Genomic DNA, 22,214 nt, shown 5'->3' with positions numbered 1-22,214 from the left:
CTTTCCCATGTGAATTGCACAGCACCTCCCAGTCAGTGGTCTCAAAACAGTCCCTCAGTACCATGCTGGTTGTGAAATAATCTTGAAAAGTAATCAAATAATGTTTCACATCTATGACATCACCTTCAATCCGTGTCATGCCCATGTCATAGAAACCATCCACATCACAACCATCTGTTTCAAAACCATGCATCTTTGTAAGAGGGTATGTCCTTTGTTTATATGTTTATATGTAGCCTTTAACATCATCAGTATCACCACCATCATCGGTGTCACTGTCGCGATGCATCTTTGTAACAGAGAATCTGTATGTCATGAAATCTTGCCCTAAGTAAAATATTTTCTATAGAAGTAGAGTCATCGGACCCACCACCTCCGTACTCTCCTTCTGCAGAAGCTTCAAAATCTCACTTATCTGTCTCGGTGTGCTTTATTTGTGTTCGACCTTGTGAATGTTCATAGTGGACCGGACATTTTGTCTCGGTGTGCTTTATTTGTGTTCGACCTTGTGAATGTTCATAGTGGACCGGACACTGGTCTCCTTGGTGCATCTTTTATACTCGTGGTAGGTTTTATTTTCCTCACCATAGGGATGTAGGTGGGGATCAGATGGACCAGGTTGTGGCCCCAGTGGGGGCAGGGGGACTGAGCTGTATGCCTCCTTTGTGTTGGCATACAGCAGGTCCAGAGTTTTTTGTTCCCTGGTGTGGCACTTCACATACTGAGTGAAGGTGGGGAGAGTAGAAGCCAAGGGAGCATGGTTAAAATCACCAGAGATAAGGAGAGACTGGGTTGTGACGTCTGCAGCCGGGACACAGTACCGTGAAGCAGCTCGCGAGCGACTGCCGCATCGGCGGAGGAAGGTATATACGCAGTTATTACGATAACGTGCGAGAACTCCCAGGGGATGTAAAACGGCCTGATGCTAACAACTACTAGCTCGATATCACGAGTGCAAAGTTGCTCCTTCACAGTAATATGCCCGGGGCTGCACCATCTACTATTAATAAAAACAGCTAGTCCCCCACCTTTCTTCCTACCGCTCTCCTCAGCCTTTCTGTCCGCCCTCACCAGCTGAAAGCCATCCAAGGAGACTCGAGAGTCTGGTGTTAGTTCATTCAGCCAGGTCTCCGTGAAGTACATAATGCAGATTTTCCGATATTATCGTTGTAGTTTGGTAAGTGCCGTTAGCTCTTCCATCTTATTGGGGAGAGATCTTACGTTCCCCATAATAGATGGAATGCTGGGTCTGAAGCGTCACTTTCTCTCCTGACATTTTCATCCAGCTCTGCATTCTCTTCTCTTTCTCTTTAACTCCGCGGGGAGGTCCAGGTCCAGGGGCATCCAGGTATCTTGTATCTTGGATAAAATGCAAAACGTTCCCACTGCTCGCTCGGGGCACGGCCATCTTAGCGAGGTCGCGGGGCGCAGCCTTCTTAGCGAGGTCGGAGCACGGCCATCTTAGGCAAGTCGGGGCACGGCCATCTTAGGGAGGTCGGGGCGCAGCCATCTTAGTGAGGTCGGGGTGCAGCCATCTTAGTGAGGTCGGGGCGCAGCCATCTTAGTGAGGTCGGGGCGCAGCAGTCTCCATTTTTTTCGCCAGACGCGAGTAGCCTTGAATTTGAAATGAAACAAAATTCCACCTTGATTTTTTTTCGTTTTATTTCTTGTTCAAAAGTGACAACTGTTATAGACTGTGATTGTGTCACAGTAAGAATGTACCCCAGAACCTTAAGTGTTAGCCACAGTTTCTCCACGTCACTGTTATTATTTAACGATTGGTTGATTCCTGCCACTGATTGTAAATGACTAAGTGTTTTGTTTACTAAAATGTTCTGAAACTGTTACCAGATAAGCGTGCATTATTTACTCAGGTTATAACAACAACTATTGGAGTAATATGAAGCATCAAAAGAATTTAAATATTTTGACATTAGAAGCAATATAGCTGCCACAACATCTTAAACTTCTGGTAAGAAAATTTTAATTTCTGTAATTAGAAAGCATCAGTTCTCATCAAGACAGACTTGATAGAATAATTTGATATTTTGCAGAGACTAGCATATTAACTTATGATATTGACCCTAATAATGTCCTTTTGATTCATACAGGATCTCAGAAATACCACTTGATGATTTTCCCTTCAAAGTAACACATTTGTACTCCCTATTAAAACCATGAATATGGAGGTGTAAATTGGGAATCAGTGGGGCCGCTTATATGCGAGAAATTGTAAAATTTAAAAATTTCAAGGGAACTTTTAGGGTGCGGTTTATACGCGCGTGCGGCTTATATGCGAGTAAATACGGTTTGCTTTTCAATATATTTTACGTCTTGTATTCAATTGAATCAACATAGCAGAGCATTACAACAGTTGTAAAACACAGACTACAAATTGAATTCAGTACACAAACGTTAACTTTAAACTTAAATCTAACACTGTCTATGCTTCTCCGCCCCGCTTTCACCTACCGCTGCAAAGATTCTGTGACCTGCTGCATCATTTACAATGGCCTTGCTTATGTCGCCCATGCTTTCCAAATGGAGAGACCAAGCTTATCAAATTGTAGATATGTCCCGACTAGTCAACGTTGTCGACTTAAATGGGTCGGCGAGCAAATAATACTGTTGCTATATTCTTTTACACCAGTACATGTCGGCAAATTAACATTTAATATTTGTTGGTTATTTTCTGTTTTGCACTAAGAAAACAACCATTACTGGATTAATTACTAACTTCCTTCAATATTGACCCTAATAATGTGCTTTTGATTCATACAGTATCTCAGGAAAACCACCTGCGATGATTTTCTCTTCAAAGTAACACATTTGTACTCCCTATTAAAACCATTATGTAGGGGAAAATTGTGAATCAGGGGCGGCTTATACGGGAGAAATTGTAAAATTAAACGATTTTGAGGCAATTCAAATCAATCAAAATAAAATCAAAAGCCTTTATTGTCATCATACACAGCTGTGTATAACGAAATTGGTGGTCCTACTCCACAAAGTGCGTTTTCCCAGTAATAACATAAATAGGTAATATAAAAATATAATAGTCACGTCGTGGCAAGGTAAATTCTAAAGTATTGCACAATCTAAGATATTGCACATTGTTATTGCACAGAAGGGATTGTGTGTCGTGCTAATGCAATTTCAGAGTCCTGATGGCTGTGGGGAAAAAAAACTGTCCCCAAGTCTATTTGTCCGTGCTTTGTGAGACCTGTAGCGTCTGCCAGAGGGCAGCAGCTGGAACAGGTTGTGACCAGAGTGGTATGGGTCCCTAACAATGTTGAGGTAGGGGTGGGTTAGGGCTGGCAATGTCATCCAGTGAGGGCAGAGAGCAGTTAGTTTTTGTGGTGTTTAGTGTGTTATTGTTCACCAAACACCACGAAGACAGTTTGTTGACCTCATCTCTGTAGGCAGACTCATCCCCCCTGAGATGAGTCCGACCACAGTGGCGTCATCAGCAAATTTGATGATGGAGTTAGAGTGGTGGGTCGGTGTACAGTCGTATGTGTACAGGGAGTATAGAAGAGGACTCAGTACACAACCTTGAGGGGAGCCAGCGCTCAGTGTAATGGAGGAAGAGAGGTGGGGACCAAGTCTAACAGTTTGTGGACGGTTGGTTAAGAAGTTCTTAATCCAGCAGCACATGGAAGAGGATAGTCCAAGGTGGGAGGGTTTGTCAGCCAGAATGTCCGATATTATAGTGTTGAAGGCTGAGCTATAGTCAATGAAAAGCATCCTCACATAGTTCCCATGGTGCTCCAGATGGCTCGGTGCTGTGTATAGAGCTATGGCGATGGTGTCCTCAGTGGACCTGTTTGCTCTATAAGCAAACAGGTGAGGGTCAACTGAGGGAGGGATTGTATCCCTGATGTTGCGGGCGACAAGTTTTTCAAAGCACTTCATGATCACAGGCGTAAGTGCAACAGGCCTGTAATCATTCAGGCTGTCAATGGTTGGCTTTTTAGGGACAGGGATGATGGTGGGAGATTTCAGGCAGAATGGGATGATGGATTGTTGCAGGGAACAATTGAAAATCTTTGTGAAAACCCCAATCAGCTGGTTAGCACAGGCTTTGAGCACCTTCCCAGGCACTCCCTCAGGGCCAGCAGCCTTCCTGGTGTTCACAGCCTACAGCACCTGTCTCACTTCATGTTCCTGAAGCTTCAGCGTACTGCTGCAAGGTGGTGGATGTGTTGAGACTGAATCAGATTTTTCAGTCTCAAAGCGGGCAAAGAAACGGTTCAGTTCCTCTGCTAGTGAGGCATCTGTGTTGACAGACACCTTATTATTGTCATTGTAATTGGTGATGTGTTGTATTCCCTGCCACATCTTTGGGTTATTTTCAGTGAAGTGCTCCTGAATTTTCCTCGTACAGTCGTACCTCGTCATGCGATCGCTCGTCATACGACATTCTCGTTGCGACGGAAATTTCAATCGAATTATTCGCCCGAGATACGATCAAAATTTCGTGATGCGACCAAGCCAGGTTGCCATGGCACTGTCTTTTTTGCATCTCTTTCGTGTATAAAATATATCTACGAGCACTGGGCGGACTTTGCATTTCCACAACCGCTTTTTCCCCCCACGTTGGTCTACATTAGCAGGAGATAGCGTGACCGAGTCAACCATATGGGAAAAAGCCAGCGGAATTTACATGGATTTGATAACAACGAAAGGAGAGCCTTCAACAACTTCAGAACCCTTTAAAGCAAGTCATGGCTGGTTCGAAAAATTAAAAAAAAAGATCTGGAGTACACTCGGTAATCCGACACGGGGAAGCGGCGAGTTCCAATTTGAAAGCCGCGGTGGAATTTATCAAGACATTTGCCTTGATTATCACCCGGGAAAGTTACATCCCCCAGCAAGTTTTCAACTGCGATGAAACTGGTCTTTTTTGGAAAAAGATGCCCAGGCGGACATTCATCGTGGCAGAGAAGAAGGCATTACCGGGACACAAACCTATGAAGGACTGCTTAACGCTAGCGTTGTGTGCTAATGCGAGCGGTGACTGTAAAATTAAGCCGCTACTGGTGTACAATGCGGAGAACCCGCGTGCCTTCAAGAGACACAACATCAAGAAAGAAAACCTACAAGTGATGTGGCGCGCTAATTCTAAAGCTTGGATTATGCGTCATTTTCGAAACATTTTGAAGGGGAGGCAAAAACAAACAACTCTTGATGCGTTCGTTTTGAAGACTTAGGCAGAGCGTCCGGGTGGTGTCAACCCGTAGAACTACGCAAGGTAAAAAAGATTAAAACAAAATTAGAATTCAGTTTTGTTTGAAGTTACATTAAACGTTGAGTGTCTGTATATAGTTATCCAAGTTAATTTAGATTAGTTTGTTCGTTTACGAGTGTGTTGTTGCTGTGGATAAAGTCCCACCGAACACCCCCCCTCCCCTTCCCCCCGCCTCCGTGTATGTCGCTGTCTCTACCCTCCGCGAAATGTGTCTAATTTTACTCCTATTAAACACATTTTATTACTGTTAAACCACTCGTTATTTATTACTTTGTCAATATATGGCGAATTAGAAGAAATAAAACATTTTTCCAATCCAATATCCCGTTTTTGGTGTTTTTTCAGAGGGTTGGAACGAATTAATTTGTTTTCAATTCATTTCAATGGGAAACATCCGCTCGAGTTACGAAAAGCTCGTCATACGATCTCAGTCTCGGAACGGATTACGATTGTATGTAATTGTAATACGTATTGTAATTGTAATTGTAATGTATTGTAACTTGTCCCCTGACCTGAAGGCGGTGTTACGGCATTTAATGAGTGCCTGTGTCTCACTGGTCATCCAGGGTTTTTGGTTAGGAAAAACCCGGATACGTTTATTAACAGTGACAGTGTCCGTACAGTTTTTGATGTAGGAAAGTACAGTGTCCGTGTAGTCATGTTTGATGTTAGAATAAACATGGTCTAGAGCAGGCATGGGCAAACCGGTCCTCGAGGGCCGGTGTGGGTGCAGGTTTTTGTTCCAACCAATATAGCAGACAGTTTAACCAATGAGATTCCTGCAGAAAACAAGAAGCACCTGACTGCAATCCACTGATTGCACTTGTAGGACACCGGATTGGTGAAAAGGTGCCCTCTCAATGGGTTGAAATGAAAACCCGCACCCACTGCGGCCCTTTGTGGAATAGTCTGCCCACCCCTGGTCTAGAGTTTTATCTCCTCTGGTGTGACACTTCATGTACTGGATCAACTTAGGCAGAACAGTCTTTAAACAAGGTTTGTTGAAGTCACTGGCGACAATTGTAAGGGCGTGGCTTATACACGGGGCGGCTTAGAAGCGAGAAAATACAATAATCGTATTTTTACAATCAGCATTGCATGCACAACATGACATTTTTCTTTGACATTCGTATGCTAAAGAAACTTGACAAATCGGTGAAACCCAATGAGAAGGCTTAAGGCTTTCTTTAGAATGGTAGTCGTATTGTTTTCTTGTATCAAAGTTATAAAATGAAAAGACTGAATACAATTGATATAAAGAATGTAGAGCTGGGCGATAAAACGATAACGATAATTATTGTGAAATAATTTGTCAACAATAATAATAAACACTTTCGATAAAAAAAAAAGATAAGTTTAAACTGCAATTACACCATCCGACCACCACAAAGAACGGGGGCGCTGTTTTGATATGAACACTAATTCCAGACCAACGCTGAGGAGAAGAAGAATATGATAAGGAAAGGATAACACAGATAATGAATTCACAAGCACAATAAGATGGCCAAAATGAGCGAAAATGAGATGCGGGACAACACAAAGCCGAACCACTAAACGATCGTGAATTCTCCGTGGCGTTCTTTTTTTTTTTTTAAATGCCTGTGCACAGAGCAGCCTCATTGAAAATGTTCTTAACCCACTGTACTCATTTGAGGAGAGCCTGTAATATTTTTCTTACTTCATATCAAGATGTTTCCCCCTTTTATGTAAATGTTCTAAAACCTTTAGAAATTTAAAACTTGTTATCTTGGGTTAAAAAACATTTTTTTTGTAAATGGCCATATGTGAGGTAAATTTACTGTTTCTTTTTGTGAGACTTTACGTGTTCACAGAAGTTTAAAGTTTCAAATTTGAAACAAAAGATGTGATGTTATCGTGATAATTATCGATAGACTGATCATTTTTATTTTTTGTGATAACAATTTTTGTCCCATCACCCAGCTCATCTTGCCAATGGTGATGATATCTTCAGTTGATTATTTAATTTATTTCATATTGAACAGCAACTTTCGGTTTGAATGCAAATTCATTAAAATAAAAGGTACTTTTAGGTTAAAAAAGGTAAAATTTCTGCAGGTTTTTTGCTTGAATTTTCAGTGTATGGAGGGAGTTGTCTTATAGTTATTGCATAACAGAATCATATTTTATGTTCTTTTTCTTATATAGTAAGGTAACAATTACTTTCATAATTAAATAATGAGGAAAGTAATGTATTTACTTGTTCACAGACGTTTGAAGTTTCAAATTTGAAAGACAAAAAGATATGATAGTTTGTAATAATATGAAATATTTTCCTAACAGATAGTTATCGTGATAATTATCAAAAGACTGATCTTTTTTTATATAATAATGATAATTTTTGTCATATTGTCCAGCTCTAAAAGAGGATTAATGGGTCACACATCACCTCACAAACTGCTGCCTGCAGAATAGCATCAAACCCGCCCTCAGGCGCATCCCGGTTGCGGGAGACCATCTGCTTCTGCACCTCCTCATTGAAGCGGTCAACTTTGTCTGTCAGCGACAAAATATGGCGGAAGCCAAACGTGGGTACACAGTTTGGGAACAGCTTGTACCTAGGAGGGAGTTAGCAAAAGAATACAAATAAATCAAATGCCATTTTTCAATTAATGTAACGGCCAATCGCCCTTAATTGATTCTTACTGTGCCGCTTTGCGATTCACACACAAAAATTAGCATAACCCAAATAGCAAGTGATGTGCACTGGCTGCACAGCACTTTCACCTCGAGGGCAAATAACACGGAGGAAGTCTATATTCCGCTCTCTGCTACAGAGTGTGATGTCTTTTTAGAAATTATCAAATATGAAGAGGGACCAATGTATAATTCCTTGAAGCAGGTGAATAAAATTCACAAGGTTACTTTAGAGCCCACAAGTTTCATCCATAATCTTTATCATGATTATAAACCTGTTTTTATTTTGCTCTTTTATTGTGCTCAACTACATGCATTTATTTATATATTTTTGCATTAAAACTATAGTCTAAAGCAGTTGTCCAGACTACAGCCCGCAGGCCAACTACTGTCCACTACCTCATTTTTATTAGCCCACCGTTCCCATTGACAGTTAAAGAAATTAGTCTGGGGGTCCTGGGTTAAAATCCAGGTTGGTCCACCTGTGTAGAGTTTGCATGTTCTTGCGGGCCTGCGTGGGTTTTCCTCCAGGTAACCCGGTTTCTTCCCACATTCCGAAGACATGCGTGGTAGGCTGGTTGGACACTCTAAATTGCCTGCACTGCGATCGGCTGGCCACCGATTCAGGGTGTCCCCCTCCTCATGCCCGAAAGCACGAAGGGATAGGCTCCAGCACTCCCTGCGACCCTTGTGAGGATAAAGTAGTTCAGAAGATGAATGAATGACATCAATGAACTTACCGTATTTTCACGCCTATAAGGCGCGCATAAAAGTAAAAAAAAGTCAAAAATTTTCTCCAAAATAGACAGGGCGCCTTATAAAGCAGAGCGCCCTTTGTGAGCGCCGAGCGCCGCGCCGAGCGGGAGCGCTCGGGCAGCGCCGAGGGGCGCCGACCGACCGACGGCCGACCGACCGACGGGCGGCCGACCGACGGGCGGCCGACGAGCGACGCCGACGAGGAGGACCGTCGTGGTGCTTTCGTTTTATGAAACGGCATCATCTGGCGATCAGAGTGAGGACAACCGTGGCGCAGCAACTCCCGACGGACTACATTGACAAGCAAGCCGCTTTCCGCACCTACTGCTCCAAGCTGATTGCCGACAAACTTATACAGCCAAACCACATTACCAACATGGACGAGGTGCCGCTGACTTTCGACATCCCGATGAACCACACTGTCGAGAGAAAGGGGACCAGCACGGTGGCGATACGAACAACGGGGCACGAGAAGTCGGCTTTTACTGTTGTTCTCGCTTGCCATGCTAATGGGCAGAAGCTACCACCAATGGTGATCTTCAAGCGAAAGACTCTGCCTAAAGAAAAGTTTCCAGCCTGCGTCATCATGAAGGTGAATCCAAAAGGCTGGATTGATGAGGAGAAAATGCGAGAATGGTTACGTGTCAAGCGACCAGATGGATTTTTTCACAGCTCGCCGTCTGTTTTGATTTGCGACTCCATGCGTGCTCATCTCACAGCAACAGATAAACACCAGATCATGAAAATGAACTCAGAGCTCGCTGTCATTCCCGGAGGCTTGACCAAAGAATTACAGCCGCTGGACATCGGCATCAACCGGGCTTTCAAATCAAAGTTACGAGCGGCGTGGGAGCAGTGGATGATCGCTGGCGAACACAGCTTCACGAAAAGTGGCAGGCAGCGCCGGGCTTCTTACGCTACGATTTGTCAATGGATCGTTGCCGCCTGGGCGAACGTGTCTGCTTGCACGGTTGTTCGAGCCGGCATAATTTCTAAGGAGCCACATGGAAATGACGGTGACTCTGATAACGAAGAGAGGGGGGGGCCCGGCTATTTGGAAGGCTCGTTCGGGCAATTGTTTAATTCTGAGACAGAAGATGAGGAGTTTGAGGGATTTGAAGGTGATGACGACTTGAGTAATTTGTAAAATGTGACAAATAAAGCACTACCGAACTCAGTTTTGCTTCCGTTGCCTTTTTAAAGCGTGTTTTTAGCGTGTGGGTGTAGCGCCCAAGAACTATATTTCCCAGCAGTCACTGCGCACCGGAACCCGGAAATAAGCTGCTTCCGGTAGCCAGCACTATCGCGTTTCGATCTTAATCCATATGAAATATATAATATATATGCGTCTAATGAAATGGTGCGTGCTTTGTGTGTCTAAAATACAGAAATAGCACTCGTTACTGACACTGCGGCGTAAGAAACGATGCGCCAAATAGGCGTGAAAATACGGCATATAAAATATACGTGATGAATTGAACTCTTGGTTATGATTTCCTTTATTGCTGATGCTGAACATCTCTAGGTGCTGCAAAGTTTGATTCAGAAATTTAAACATATGTTTCAATATCCTGGTTCCTCTGGAATATATTGTTGTTGTATCCCTTAGCTCGTTCACTGCGATTGACAGTTCTAGATTTCAAATCCACTTCAATTGGCGGGCTGGAATTAAATCATGTTTCAGTGCAAAGTTTCTGGGTGCAGTAATAGCAGGTATCATGGCTGATATTTTAATGATCGACCGCAAGAACTTCGATCTGCCTTAACAACTATTGGAATATGCTGGCACGGTATGACATGTATCAAGGCTACTCGCGTCTGACCAGTCAGAGCACATTTAACTACGGTAAGATGGCGGTGACCTGAGCAACCAATGGCAGGCACAAGTATGAACATATGTCAAGGCTACTGAGCACATTGAACTACGGTAAGATGGCGGTGACCTGAGCGACCAATGGCAGGCACAAGTATGAACATATGTCAAGGCTACTTGCATCTGGCCAGTCAGAGTACATTTAACTACAGTAAGATGGCGGCGCCCTGAGCGAACAATGGCAGGCACACGGGAGTTTTTTCAAATTTTACGCAAGATACGCTTTCTTTTCTTGAATTTCATTGATAGACGTCAAAATACATTTTGTTTAACATTTTATCTGTTTATCTTTTCTCTATTTTGAAATAAATGACCATATCTGCCATATTGTCTTGCGTTATGGCGTTTTGTCTTTGTCACCTTGCAGTTAGTTCCCTGCATGTCAAGTTTAATTTGTTTTAATTTGTGCGCTCTGTTCCAAGATGGCGCCGTCACGCGGAAGCCAGTGGCAGTAGCTCTGTCCACCCTTATGTTTTTTTGTGTTTTACAGTCCTATCTTTTTTTTAATTACATTTTAATATTTCTTAATACATTACTTTTTACTTTACTTTGTACTTTATACTTTTTACTTTGTTTTTACAACTTTCTTTGTTCTGTTAGCCTGGCTTCTTTCCGCTACTTCTTTTTTGGAACCATTCAGCCATGCCTACGCTGTCACACACATGGGACTAGCTGTTACAATACGTAGCAGAAGGAGAAACACCTTGGTGCCGCCGGAGATTCGGAGCTGGACAAAAGTGCTGGGAGAAGAGGCAACGCTTCTAACCAACCATTCCATCGTGGGATAAGATGGAAGAGCTGTCGGCGCTTACCAGCAAAGTAGTCGAGGGGCTCTACTCTGCTACTGTTGTCTTCAGCTCCAGACTACTGAGGAACTGTGCTGATAAGCTTGGAAGAGTGACTCTGCATATTCTCTACCTCGGTCCTAGTCTGCAGAAGTTCCCCATCTTGTGGAAGACTTCCTATGTGTGGTTCCAGTTTTTGTCCAACTTTACAACGTCTTTTTGAGACTGTATCCGTATTAGCTCCGTCCACTCTTGCTCGTTTTGTGTTTTTGCTGCTTTTCTGTCTTAATGATTTGATTTGGTGATTCTCAATGATCCCATTTACTTTGATTTGCTTCGTGCTTTTGCTTTGTTGTTCTGTCTAATCACCCTCTTGCTACTGCCACAATGAAATTTCCCGAATACAGGATGAATAAAGTTATACAATCCAATCCAATATAACCCATACTTTACAAATAATTTGTCTTCTCTTCCTCCTCTTACTCGAGGTCAGGTCGCGGGGACTTGCTTCTCCTCATCCACTTCATCCAGCTCTTCCAGGAGGATCCCAAGGTGTTCCAGCCGGGAGACACTCTGCCCAGCACGTATTAGCTCGGTCCCGTGTTGGATATGTCAAGAAAATCTATCCAGAGAAGCACTCCGGGGGAATCCTAATCAGATGCCTGACACAACTCATATGGCTCTTCTCAATCCGGAAGAGCAGCGGCTCTACGCCGATTCCATTCGAGATGACAGATCTCACCTTATCTCTAAGGCGGCTGGTTACATCTGGAATCTTGTTCTTTCGGTCATGACCCACAGCTCGTGACCATAGATGAGGGAAGGAACGTAGATAAACCAGTAAATAGGGAGCAGACGCTGCACCGATTCACCTGGCCATCTCCCACGCCATTCTTCCCTCACTTGTGAACATCACCCAAAGATACTTGAACTCCTACACTTGGGGAAGGACCTCATCTCTGACCGAGGAGGGCATGCCACCTATTTCCGACTGTGGACCACAATCTAAGATTTTGAGGTACTGATTCTCATCCCGACCATTTCACACTCTGCTGTGAATCCATCCAGACAGAGTTGGAGATCATGGCTTGATGGAGCCAACAGAACACATCATCTGCACAAAGCAGAAATGCAATACTGAGGCCATCAAACCAGATCCCCTCAACGCCACAGCTGAGTCTAGATATTCGGTTGATAAAGGTTATGAACATAAATCGGTCACATGGGGCAGCCTTGGCGGAGTCCAAGCCCCACTGGAAACGGATTCGACTTACTGCCTGCTACGCGGACCAGAATCTGACACCAGTCATGGAGGGACTGGACCCCACGTATCCAGGCTACTGCACCGGTACTCATACATGCCTCCTCTAAGTCGACAAAGCACATGTAGACTGGGTCATTGGAAGGCGTGTTGTGGAGTTGAGGTCTGCAAAGTATTCGGCCCGCCAATTCACAAAAGGTTAACAGCGCCACATCCCTACTATGTTGATGGTGTACCGCTTTTCCCTCCTGAGACGTTGGATGGTGGACCAACATTTCTTTGAAGCCACCCGGAAGTCGTTCTCCATGGCCTCATCGAACTCCTCCCATGTCCGGATTTATGCATCAGAGACACATGCCGCTTGGCCACCCGGGACCCGTCAGCAGTCTCCGGAGTACAGTGGGCCAAAAAGGACTGGACTCCATCTTGAGCCTGACGGCATTCCTTACCAGCGGGTTCTCTAGTTGCCGCCACAACAGGCACCGACCACCTTGCCGACTCACCATGCTATTAAATTTTAATATACAATTTATTATCATTTAATTTATTTCTATTAATAAAGAAATTTGTTATTCTGCAGGTCCTGAGCTGCAAATATAAGTGAGATGAATACAGTCCTACTCACTGTTATTAACACTTTTTTAAAATCTCTACAATATTTTCGGAAATAATGGAAATGTACCAAACTGATACTCAGCACATTTTAGAGATTCAAAGTATTTTAACAAAGGAAATAGAAATAACTTCATATTTAATTTAATTAACTCTATTCAGAAGTTATTCACATTATGTACTTGAACTTCATGCATGGCAAAGATAATTCCGCAATTCTTTATAAATAGGGCTACCTACCCATTGCAGGGGTTCTCCTCATACTTTGGTGCCGTGTAGGAGAAGGGTGACAAATTCTTGTCAACGAAGGAACCGAAGCCCAGCCGGAAGTTGCTGGTGAGCTTGCCCATCTCCAGGGCCAGCTTTGTCCCCAGGTTGCGGATAGTGTCCAGGTCGTCTTTCATGGAGAGGGAGAGATCCATTAAGTAGTAGAGGTCCACTGGGTAATCCTCCACCTGGCGCACCTGTAGTCCAAACCACGACTGTTCTCCTATTTACCCAGTGTGAAATCCATCCGTCAGCAGGTTTCAGGAATTTGAATAAATGATCAAGTTTTAAGGGAGAGTCAAAAAAAAAATTGAAAAAATGAATACTTTTAGCAACAGAACATAAATACATTGTAAGACAAAATGTTAATAAAACAGACTTGGTTTTTAACACGATTAATTTAAAACGATCTCACCAGGTCGCAAATTGAGGGAGATGCTCTGCGGTTGAATCTGGACCACATCCTCCTGGGTCAACCCAAAGCCCTTAGAGCTCAAAGGCATGTTTTGTTGTACCGTAATGCTATTCGTGGGGAATTCGACAAAGCGGTTCGGGCAGCCACGCTTGTAAAGGTTTTGAACAAAGTCGCAGCGTGACATAAGGGTGCGGCCCCACCCAAAATCCTATACGACAAAGAAGACAGCACAGTTTAAGCTGTATTGATGATGGAAAACCGGTCTTAAAAAGAACTTGGTAAACAAGCATACCTCTTGTGCGCACCAGGCACAACTGGGGTGAATCAGGAGACATTCCTCACATGAAGTTGCACTGCCACTCATACACACATTAAGACCTGCAGGAGAAGTTATGTTGACTCTTGTCATAAAATTTTGTAAACAAAACATGATACAGCAAATGAACCACAATACACCACAAGGAGTATCAGTAAAAAACAAAACATGAAAAGGAGTGTCACAATTTTACAGCACAATACCTGCACTGATGTAAACATTGTATTTTTTCATTGTAATCACAAGGTGCCACACAGTTATTTATTGGTATAAGCATGTGGTGTTGATGATTGGGCCAAGAGGAAATAGTAATACAAAAAAGACTTGGAGACATTTCAGTGGTGTGCTGTTTTAAGCACATACCTACTTTTATAGAAAACAGTATTATTTGATTTCAAGTGTACCATATGGATTTGCCAGTGGTGTGAAAATTGGACCCAGGTTGCCCAATCAGATTTTTGTTTCCATTTGTTGCCATGCCAATGTCAAAATCCTTCAGAATCAGGGGTACTGGCCCATGGCATATAACACACTATTTTAAATGTGATGGTTCCAATGGATTTTTACGAAGATTTAAAAATAAATAAAAAATAAAAACATTTTGGAGAAAAGCCGATCAGTACAGTACATTACAGTACAGTACCTGGCTTGTTACAAAATAAGATACTCGTGCTCCTAAATAAAGTCACCACAATAGTCCAAACTTCTACCTCCAAGTTAGTGCCAATCAAAACAGTTTCTTTCCAAAAGCATTCATTGCCTAATGTAACTAATCTCGACCTTCAATCATTGTTATCGCCAAAAACAAAAGCGTCTCGCAAATCAGCAATGTCCTAGATTTACCTGTCGAAGGGTGAAGGAATGCTTGTAGTAGCAGCAAAGAGCACACAGCCGCTCTCAACACGTTCATCGCCGGGTTCCACATGGCGTCACTCGGCATGCTCTCAGTGCAATCAACCACGTCCTCTCACACGCCAGTTCGGATTCGTAACTCTCCACTCGTCGCTCGAATGCAGTGCCCACTGTTATTCAACCATCAGAAACTATCGGGACTGGTTCGAGTCCAATTGGTCGACTGTTTACACCTCATGACGACGGGCAATGCATGTCAAAGACCAGTTGCCATTGTTAATCCGTCCTCTGTTTGCTTGTTGTGCTAGTTTCCACGTCTCCTTCAGCTTTCAACTATGCAGGCGGCTGGGGAGCCGCTGCTCGGATTCAATGTTGGCCTCGTACAAACTCATTTTAATTATCCAAGATGAAAGGGGATACATCAAAGCGTCAAATGATAAGAGCTGCACATCTCCGAACTTGAAGATCTAGATTTGATCTGGCTCGCTTGCTCTGGGTCAGAGCCCAGCTGGGTGGCTCCACCTCTTAACTACTCCCTATGCGGGATTTGTAAACCTGGCTCGTTTGGGAGGCTCCCTTTCCATAATAATGTTGACGCGGGGTGACGCCTGGTGGCGACTACGATAGAACAACTTTCAGTTTCAGAATAGTATATTGTCGATGGATGACTATATTAGGCTTAGAAAAACATAGCTCTTACTAATGCGTGTTCAGCTATCAAAGAAACAACGAATAATAGACTTCAAAATTATCTCGGCTGACAAACAGAGAACAATCACAAAGGCGTTTATAGCGCCTTGCTGTGGCACAAGCGCAATACTTGCACAAAAACTATGTTTATAAGAATCATTCTTATAGAGTAACATTCTGAATGTTGTGGCAAGGAATACGACATATTACCAACTACAATAACAATAATATGTCTGTTAACGCAGATGCCTCACTAGCGGAGGAATTGAACCGTTTCTTTGCCCGCTTTGAGACTGACAAATCAGACCCAGTCTCAACACCCCCACCACCACCCTGCAGCAATACACTGACGTTCCGGGAACAGGAAGTGAGACTCGTAATGCGGTCTGTGAACACCAGGAAGGCTGCTGGCCCAGACGGAGTACCTGGGAAGGTGCTCAAAGCCTGTGCTGACCAGCTGGCTGGAGTCTTCACAAAAATGTTCAATTGTTCCCTGCAACAATCCATCCTTCCATCGTGTCTGAAATCTGCCACCATTATCCCTGTCCCCAAAAAGCCAACCATTGACAGCATGAATGATTATAGGCCTGTTGCACTCACGCCTGTGATCATGAAGTGCTTTGAAAAGTTGGTAGCCCGCCATATCAGGAATACAATCCCTCCCTCAATTGACCCTCACCAGTTTGCTTATAGAGCTAACAGGTCCACTGAGGATGCTATTGCCATTGCTCTTCATACAGCACTAAGCCACCTGGAACACCATGGGAACTACGTGAGGATGCTCTTCATTGACTATAGCTCAGCCTTCAACACCATAAAACCGGACATTCTGACTGACAAACTCTCCCACCTTGGACTATCCTCTTCAATCTGCTGCTGGATAAAGAACTTCTTGACCAACCGACCAAAGACTGTTAGACTTGGTCCCCACCTCTCTTTCTCCATTACACTGAGCACTGGCTCCCCTCAAGGCTGTGTACCGAGTCCTCTTCTGTACTCCCTGTACACATACGACTGTACACCCACCCACCAGTCTAATGCCATCATCAAATTCGCTGACGACACCACTGTGGTCGGACTCATCTCAGGAGGGGATGAGTCGGCCTACAGAGATGAGGTCAACAAATTGTCTTCGTGGTGCTCGGTGAACAATCTCACACTGAACACCACGAAAACTAAAAAAATAATCCTGGACTTTCGCAAACACGGCACAGATCTGGCCCCACTCCTCATAAATGGAGTATGTGTAGACAGGGTCCAGTCCTTTAAATTCCTGGGGGTCCACGTCACGGATAAGCTCTCATGGTCTACAAACATCACGGCAGTGGTGAAGAAGGCTCAGAAACGACTCCATTTCCTCAGGGTACTTAGGAAGAACAACTTGGGCACCAAGCTTCTGATAACCTTCTATAGAACCACTGTAGAGAGCATCCTGGCGTACTGCATCACAGTGTGGTACGCTGGAAGCATGACGGCAGACTAATAGGCCATGCAGAAAGTGATTAACACTGCCCAGAGGATTGTCGGCTGCTCTCTGCCCTCACTGGAAGACATTGCCAGCCCTCGTTACCTCAGCAGAGCCAGGAACATCATAGGGGACCCTTACCACCCTGGTCACAATCTGTTCCAGCTGCTGCCCTCTGGCAGACGCTATAGGTCCCACAAAGCACGGACAAATAGGCTTAAGGACAGTTTTTTCCCCACATCCATCAGAACTCTAAATTTGCGGTAACATAACACACATTCCCTTCTGCGGTAATATGAAAAGATGTTTGGGTGGTGATCTGCCTCCTACTAGCTGACTGAAGGTAAGTGAAAGACAGTGAGAGGTAAGCGACCTGTATCCATAACAGCAGAATGCCAAATTACAAGATGTCTGTAACTATCACTTATTTAGGTCTTTTGCCGAGTAAACGCAGCTTATGGAGAAGCACCACCAATTTCGTCACACGCAGTTTCTGGGTGTGATGACAAGTAGGCTTTATGTTGTTGATAATGACGACAGGGCCTATGTCCAATTATTATTATTATTATTATTATTATGACCACTCAGTAAGATCTTAAAATCAACATTGCATATTCTCTCTTGCCAAGAACAAATCTTAACAACTGTTTCAAAGAACCAAGCCTCGAGCAAGGCTTGTACTACCAGGCCTGAAGTGGTTTGTAAATTGACTGGTGAATAATCCTACTATATCGGCTAGCCGATATATCAGCCAACCTCTATTTTGAGCTACACCAGTGTTGTTATTTGTTTTATATTTAGCCCCCAGTGGATCTAGCAGTTTCAGCAATGAGAGGTAGTAACAATAATCACATGACTCCATTATACCAATCGGATGTCACATGACCACACACTAGGCTTGTAGTCGCAAATCATACTCTGGAGTCCTATGATCTCAATCAACCAATCTTGTGGCATCTTTGAAGCACTCTTTAAAAAAAAGTAAAGAAATGATAGTGCTGTATTGGCGGGCCACCAATTCAGGGTGTCCCCCGCCTCTGGCCCCAAGTCAGCTGGGATATTTTATAAAAATGTCAAAATCCACGCTTCCACTCGCTAGTGGAAGCCACTTACCTGTCTTTCGCTTGTCACTAAGAAAATGGCGAAAGAATGAGGACTGTCACTCAACTCATCACCTAGAAAAAAAATGGCGAGCAGCGGGCAGTGGCCATCATTTTTATTTGGAAATAGAGCACTTGGGGGGGGGGGGGGGCGCCAAACTACGGCCCGGGGGCCACATGCGGGCAGTTAAACGTTTTAATCCGGCCCGCCGAACTTGATAATATTAAATGAATATATTTTTTTAAATATATTTTATTTAGTTTATTCTTGTATTTTTTATTTCCCCCTGCAATTCTTATATTTCCACTAGGTGGCACTGTAGATGCATTGGCTTTGTTGAGGTAAAGTGTAGGCCTATTCTTCCACGTTTGCACTTTACCCTCTAACCCAGGGGTCACAACTCAATTTACCTGGGGGCCGCTAGAGGCCGAGTCTGGGTGAGACTGGGCCGCATCAGGATTTCCATAAGAAAAGCGCTGATAAAACATTCCAACGTTATCAAATATCTTTATTTTTTAACAAGAAATAATGAATTAAATTAATTAACTTAAAGATGAAAAAAAATCAATCAATCAGTAATACAATTATAAAATAATAATAATAATGAGCATACAGTAGATATACATTGGCTGGCTAAGTAGAGAAAATGAATTATTTTTATTCCGTTTCAAATGTCTGTATTAACAGCTCTTTAACCTTTAACTTTCTGAACTTGAATGGAACATTGAACATGAAATATTCTGAACACGGCTTCTCTTGCCTACTCCTTGCTGCTAGAGACCTGGCAGCGCTTCTTCTCACATAGCTGAGTCACATTTGGCTTGAGGGAGGAAGCAGTGGAGACCCTCAGTAGAGCTTGAAGATGCTCATCAGTAAGTCTGGACCTGTACTTGGTCTTATTGAAGTTCAAGGTGGAGAAGAGCTTCTCACACAAGTATGTGCTCCCAAAAAGGCACATGGTCCGCTTGAACATTCGGGAAAGTTCAGGGAAGCTGTGGGTCAACTCTCTCAAAAATTGCCCAAGCTTGTCTGCTTCTCCACCCACCTCCCTGAACTTGGCTTTGAGTGCAGAGTTGCACTGCAGGTCAATGAGCTCTATTTGAAGCTCAGGAGGGGCATCTTGCACATCAAAGGAGAAGGGGTCCGCAAAAATTTGAAATGTGGCTTTGTGTGTCTTGAAGTCTGCAAATCTGTGATCAAATTCCTCCTGTAGCTTCGAAATGGCCTCAACATACAGACGCTCCCCTACTTACGAACATTCAACTTACGAACAACGGTACATACGAACGAACAAGTCTGCAAATTGCGTTTAAGGCGAAAAATGTTCGTAAGTCCAATTTTGTATTTTTTTCCGAGTAGTGCTTCTTTCCGCCGCTAATACCGACGCCTGGCGCTGTGAGGGCTCAGCTCACCCAGCATCTACCTTCTTCGTTGCAATGCGGAAGTGCGTGAACGTATCTCCAGTGGACAAAGAACCTTTTTCATTTGTATCATTAAATATCTCGTGCATCCATTATTGAATATGGTTGGTAAAAAGCGAAATGCTTCTAGTGAGGGAGTTGCAAGGAAGAGGCAAGCCATTTCATTTGAAACGAGTGGCAATAATAACGAAGCTTGATGCGCGTGAGAGTGGTGAGCGTTGCACATATTCGACCGTCAGTACCATTTATAAACAGAAAGATCGAGCAGCAGGACCCAAATATTGAACGTTGCACAAAGTTTGCAAATCAATTGAATGATGCCATACAGTGCTCCCGCATCATTTATGATGAAAAAAAAGAACAAAACTGTGCAATCGTCGTTAGATCGCTTCTTTCGGCCAGTTTCTAATATCTCTCCCCTCTTGCCCCTGGCCTTGTAGCTTCTTGTTCAGTACATTAAGCTCATGTGTGATATCAACAAGAAAAGCCAAGTCCATGAGCCATTTGGGATCACTTAGCACAGGAACAGCAACCCTGTCTATCTCCATGAAGTCTTTTACTTCTGCTCTCAACTCAAAAAATCTCTTCAACACGTTTCCCCTGCTGAGCCAACGTACCTCAGTGAACTAGAGCACATCCCCATATTCTGACTCCATTTCCTCTAAAAAAGCACGGAACCTTCTGTGCTTTAAGCCCCTGGATCTGATTTGGTTGATGCATTTCACAACGACAGACATCACATTGTCAAACTTCAGGCATCTGCTGCAAAGGGCCTGCTGATGGATAATGTAGTGCAGAGCTATGGCCTCCTCCACACCCTCCTCTTCCAGTTTTTTTTGAACAAGTGCTACCAGTCCATTCTTCCTCTCTGTCATTGATGGGGCTCCATCGGTTGTTATTCCAACAAAGCTCTTCCATGGCAAACCGGCATTCTTAATGGCATCACACAGCTGGTGAAATATTTCCTTAGCGGTGGTCTGGCCATGCATTGGAATTACTGTGAGCAACTCCTCCATTACTTCAAAATTGTCATCAACACCACGGACATATATTGCGAGCTGGGCAGTGTCTGTGATGTCTGTGGTCTCATCAAGAGCCACTGAATATACACTGAAACATTGTGCTTTCTCACACAGTTGATCATAAATGTCACTTGACAGGTGAGAAATGCGCTCTGCCACGGTGTTGGCAGAAAGGCTGATGTGGTTGAACAGACTTTTCTTTTCTGGACAGACAATATGTGCAGCCTGTAATATGCACTTTTTGATAAATTCACCTTCTGTGAATGGCTTTCCTGCTTCCTGACAGCCCGGCCGATGTGCCGCCCTCCAGAGCCGTATACCTCACCGTGATTGGTTCATTCAGCTCTGAACACAACAAGTGTCATTCATATCAATCTTGCGGGCCCCACGAACATTAATCTTTCATATTAAGACGGGGGCCGCAAATTATCGTCCCTGGGGCCGCAGTTGGCCCGCGGGCCGCGAGTTTGAGACCCCTGTTCTAAAGAGATAAACTGTGGCTGGATTAACAGTGTTATGTGCACTTATAATTTTATTTTGTGAGAGGTTGTTTCATTCTGTTAAGAATCATAGAGACTAGAATTCCTCAAATTAACATAAGATTTTAGAGAAACAAGATAAGACGTCTGAGAATTTTGGTAAATAACGGATCTAGCATTTTTGATAAGTTAAAAGTTCGAATGCTTTTGATAAATTTTGGCTCTAGTACTTCTGTTTGGGTTTTATCAAGTACTATTGAAGATAAAATAGAATCGAGTGCTTTTGGCGAATTGAGGATCGGGTACTTCTAATTGGATTTAATCAAGTACCTTTATGATAATACGTTCGAGCACTTTTGAAAGAATAATACAAATACAGATAATTCAAAACAAAATGGAGGGAGACTTTGACAGGGACAGTAATTGGTTTGATTTGCGGCAAATTCCTAACCATCCTGAGCAAGTGTTGTTGAGCGACTAGGTAAAGAATGCCTGTGATGTTTGTGTCGGAGGTTTGCCTAAAAAAGAACATGAGTATGAGAGAACGATTGACGGAATGGATGTATAAGTGTTGTGGGGGCGGCTGGTTTCCCGCTATGTTTTCAACTGCATGTTTAGTAACATTAATGAAAGAAACAGAAATGGCTTGTGTTAGGAGAGCGTAAGCTTTGAGATTAGAAGTGGAAAAAACTAACAAGTTTTCTCCAAGAGGTAAAAGGGAGAGAGATAATGCTAAGAAAGTTGTGGAAATGAAAGCGAATGCGAGAATGATGGCTATGGGATGTGCGTTGAAGTTGTCTCGTGACGGTTAAAGAAGATAGTGTTGGTCTGGTGCCATCGCCGCCCGATTTGCCCTTCTCGCCGCCTCCTTACTCGAAGGAGAAACGGTTTTTGGCGGTATCTCCACTTAACCCTACCATGATGTCAGAAAATCTTTGAATGAAATTCAAGCTCCGGTGCTTAATGTAACTGCTGGCCGACTTGAAGTAGATG

At 43.5% G+C, this 22,214-nt stretch overlaps 1 protein-coding gene across 1 annotated transcript in view; it reads right to left on the bottom strand.

Annotated features, from left to right (window-relative positions):
• itgb5 (integrin, beta 5) overlaps positions 1–15,594 on the bottom strand; it is a 95,006-nt gene extending 79,412 nt beyond the window's left edge. The window contains exons 1-5 of the mRNA XM_077617384.1: positions 15,035–15,594; positions 14,168–14,253; positions 13,876–14,083; positions 13,434–13,683; positions 7,659–7,827 (exon numbers count right to left, since the gene is read on the bottom strand). Of these exons, the coding sequence (XP_077473510.1) occupies positions 7,659–7,827; positions 13,434–13,683; positions 13,876–14,083; positions 14,168–14,253; positions 15,035–15,131 (810 nt within the window). The 5' untranslated portion in view covers positions 15,132–15,594. The remainder of the gene's footprint in view (positions 1–7,658; positions 7,828–13,433; positions 13,684–13,875; positions 14,084–14,167; positions 14,254–15,034) is intronic.
• Between the last annotated feature and the right edge of the window lie 6,620 nt (positions 15,595–22,214).

This window comes from Stigmatopora argus, chromosome 13 (assembly GCF_051989625.1).
Source record: "Stigmatopora argus isolate UIUO_Sarg chromosome 13, RoL_Sarg_1.0, whole genome shotgun sequence".
Lineage (NCBI taxonomy): Eukaryota > Metazoa > Chordata > Actinopteri > Syngnathiformes > Syngnathidae > Stigmatopora > Stigmatopora argus.
This window is presented reverse-complemented; position numbering and strand designations above follow the sequence as displayed.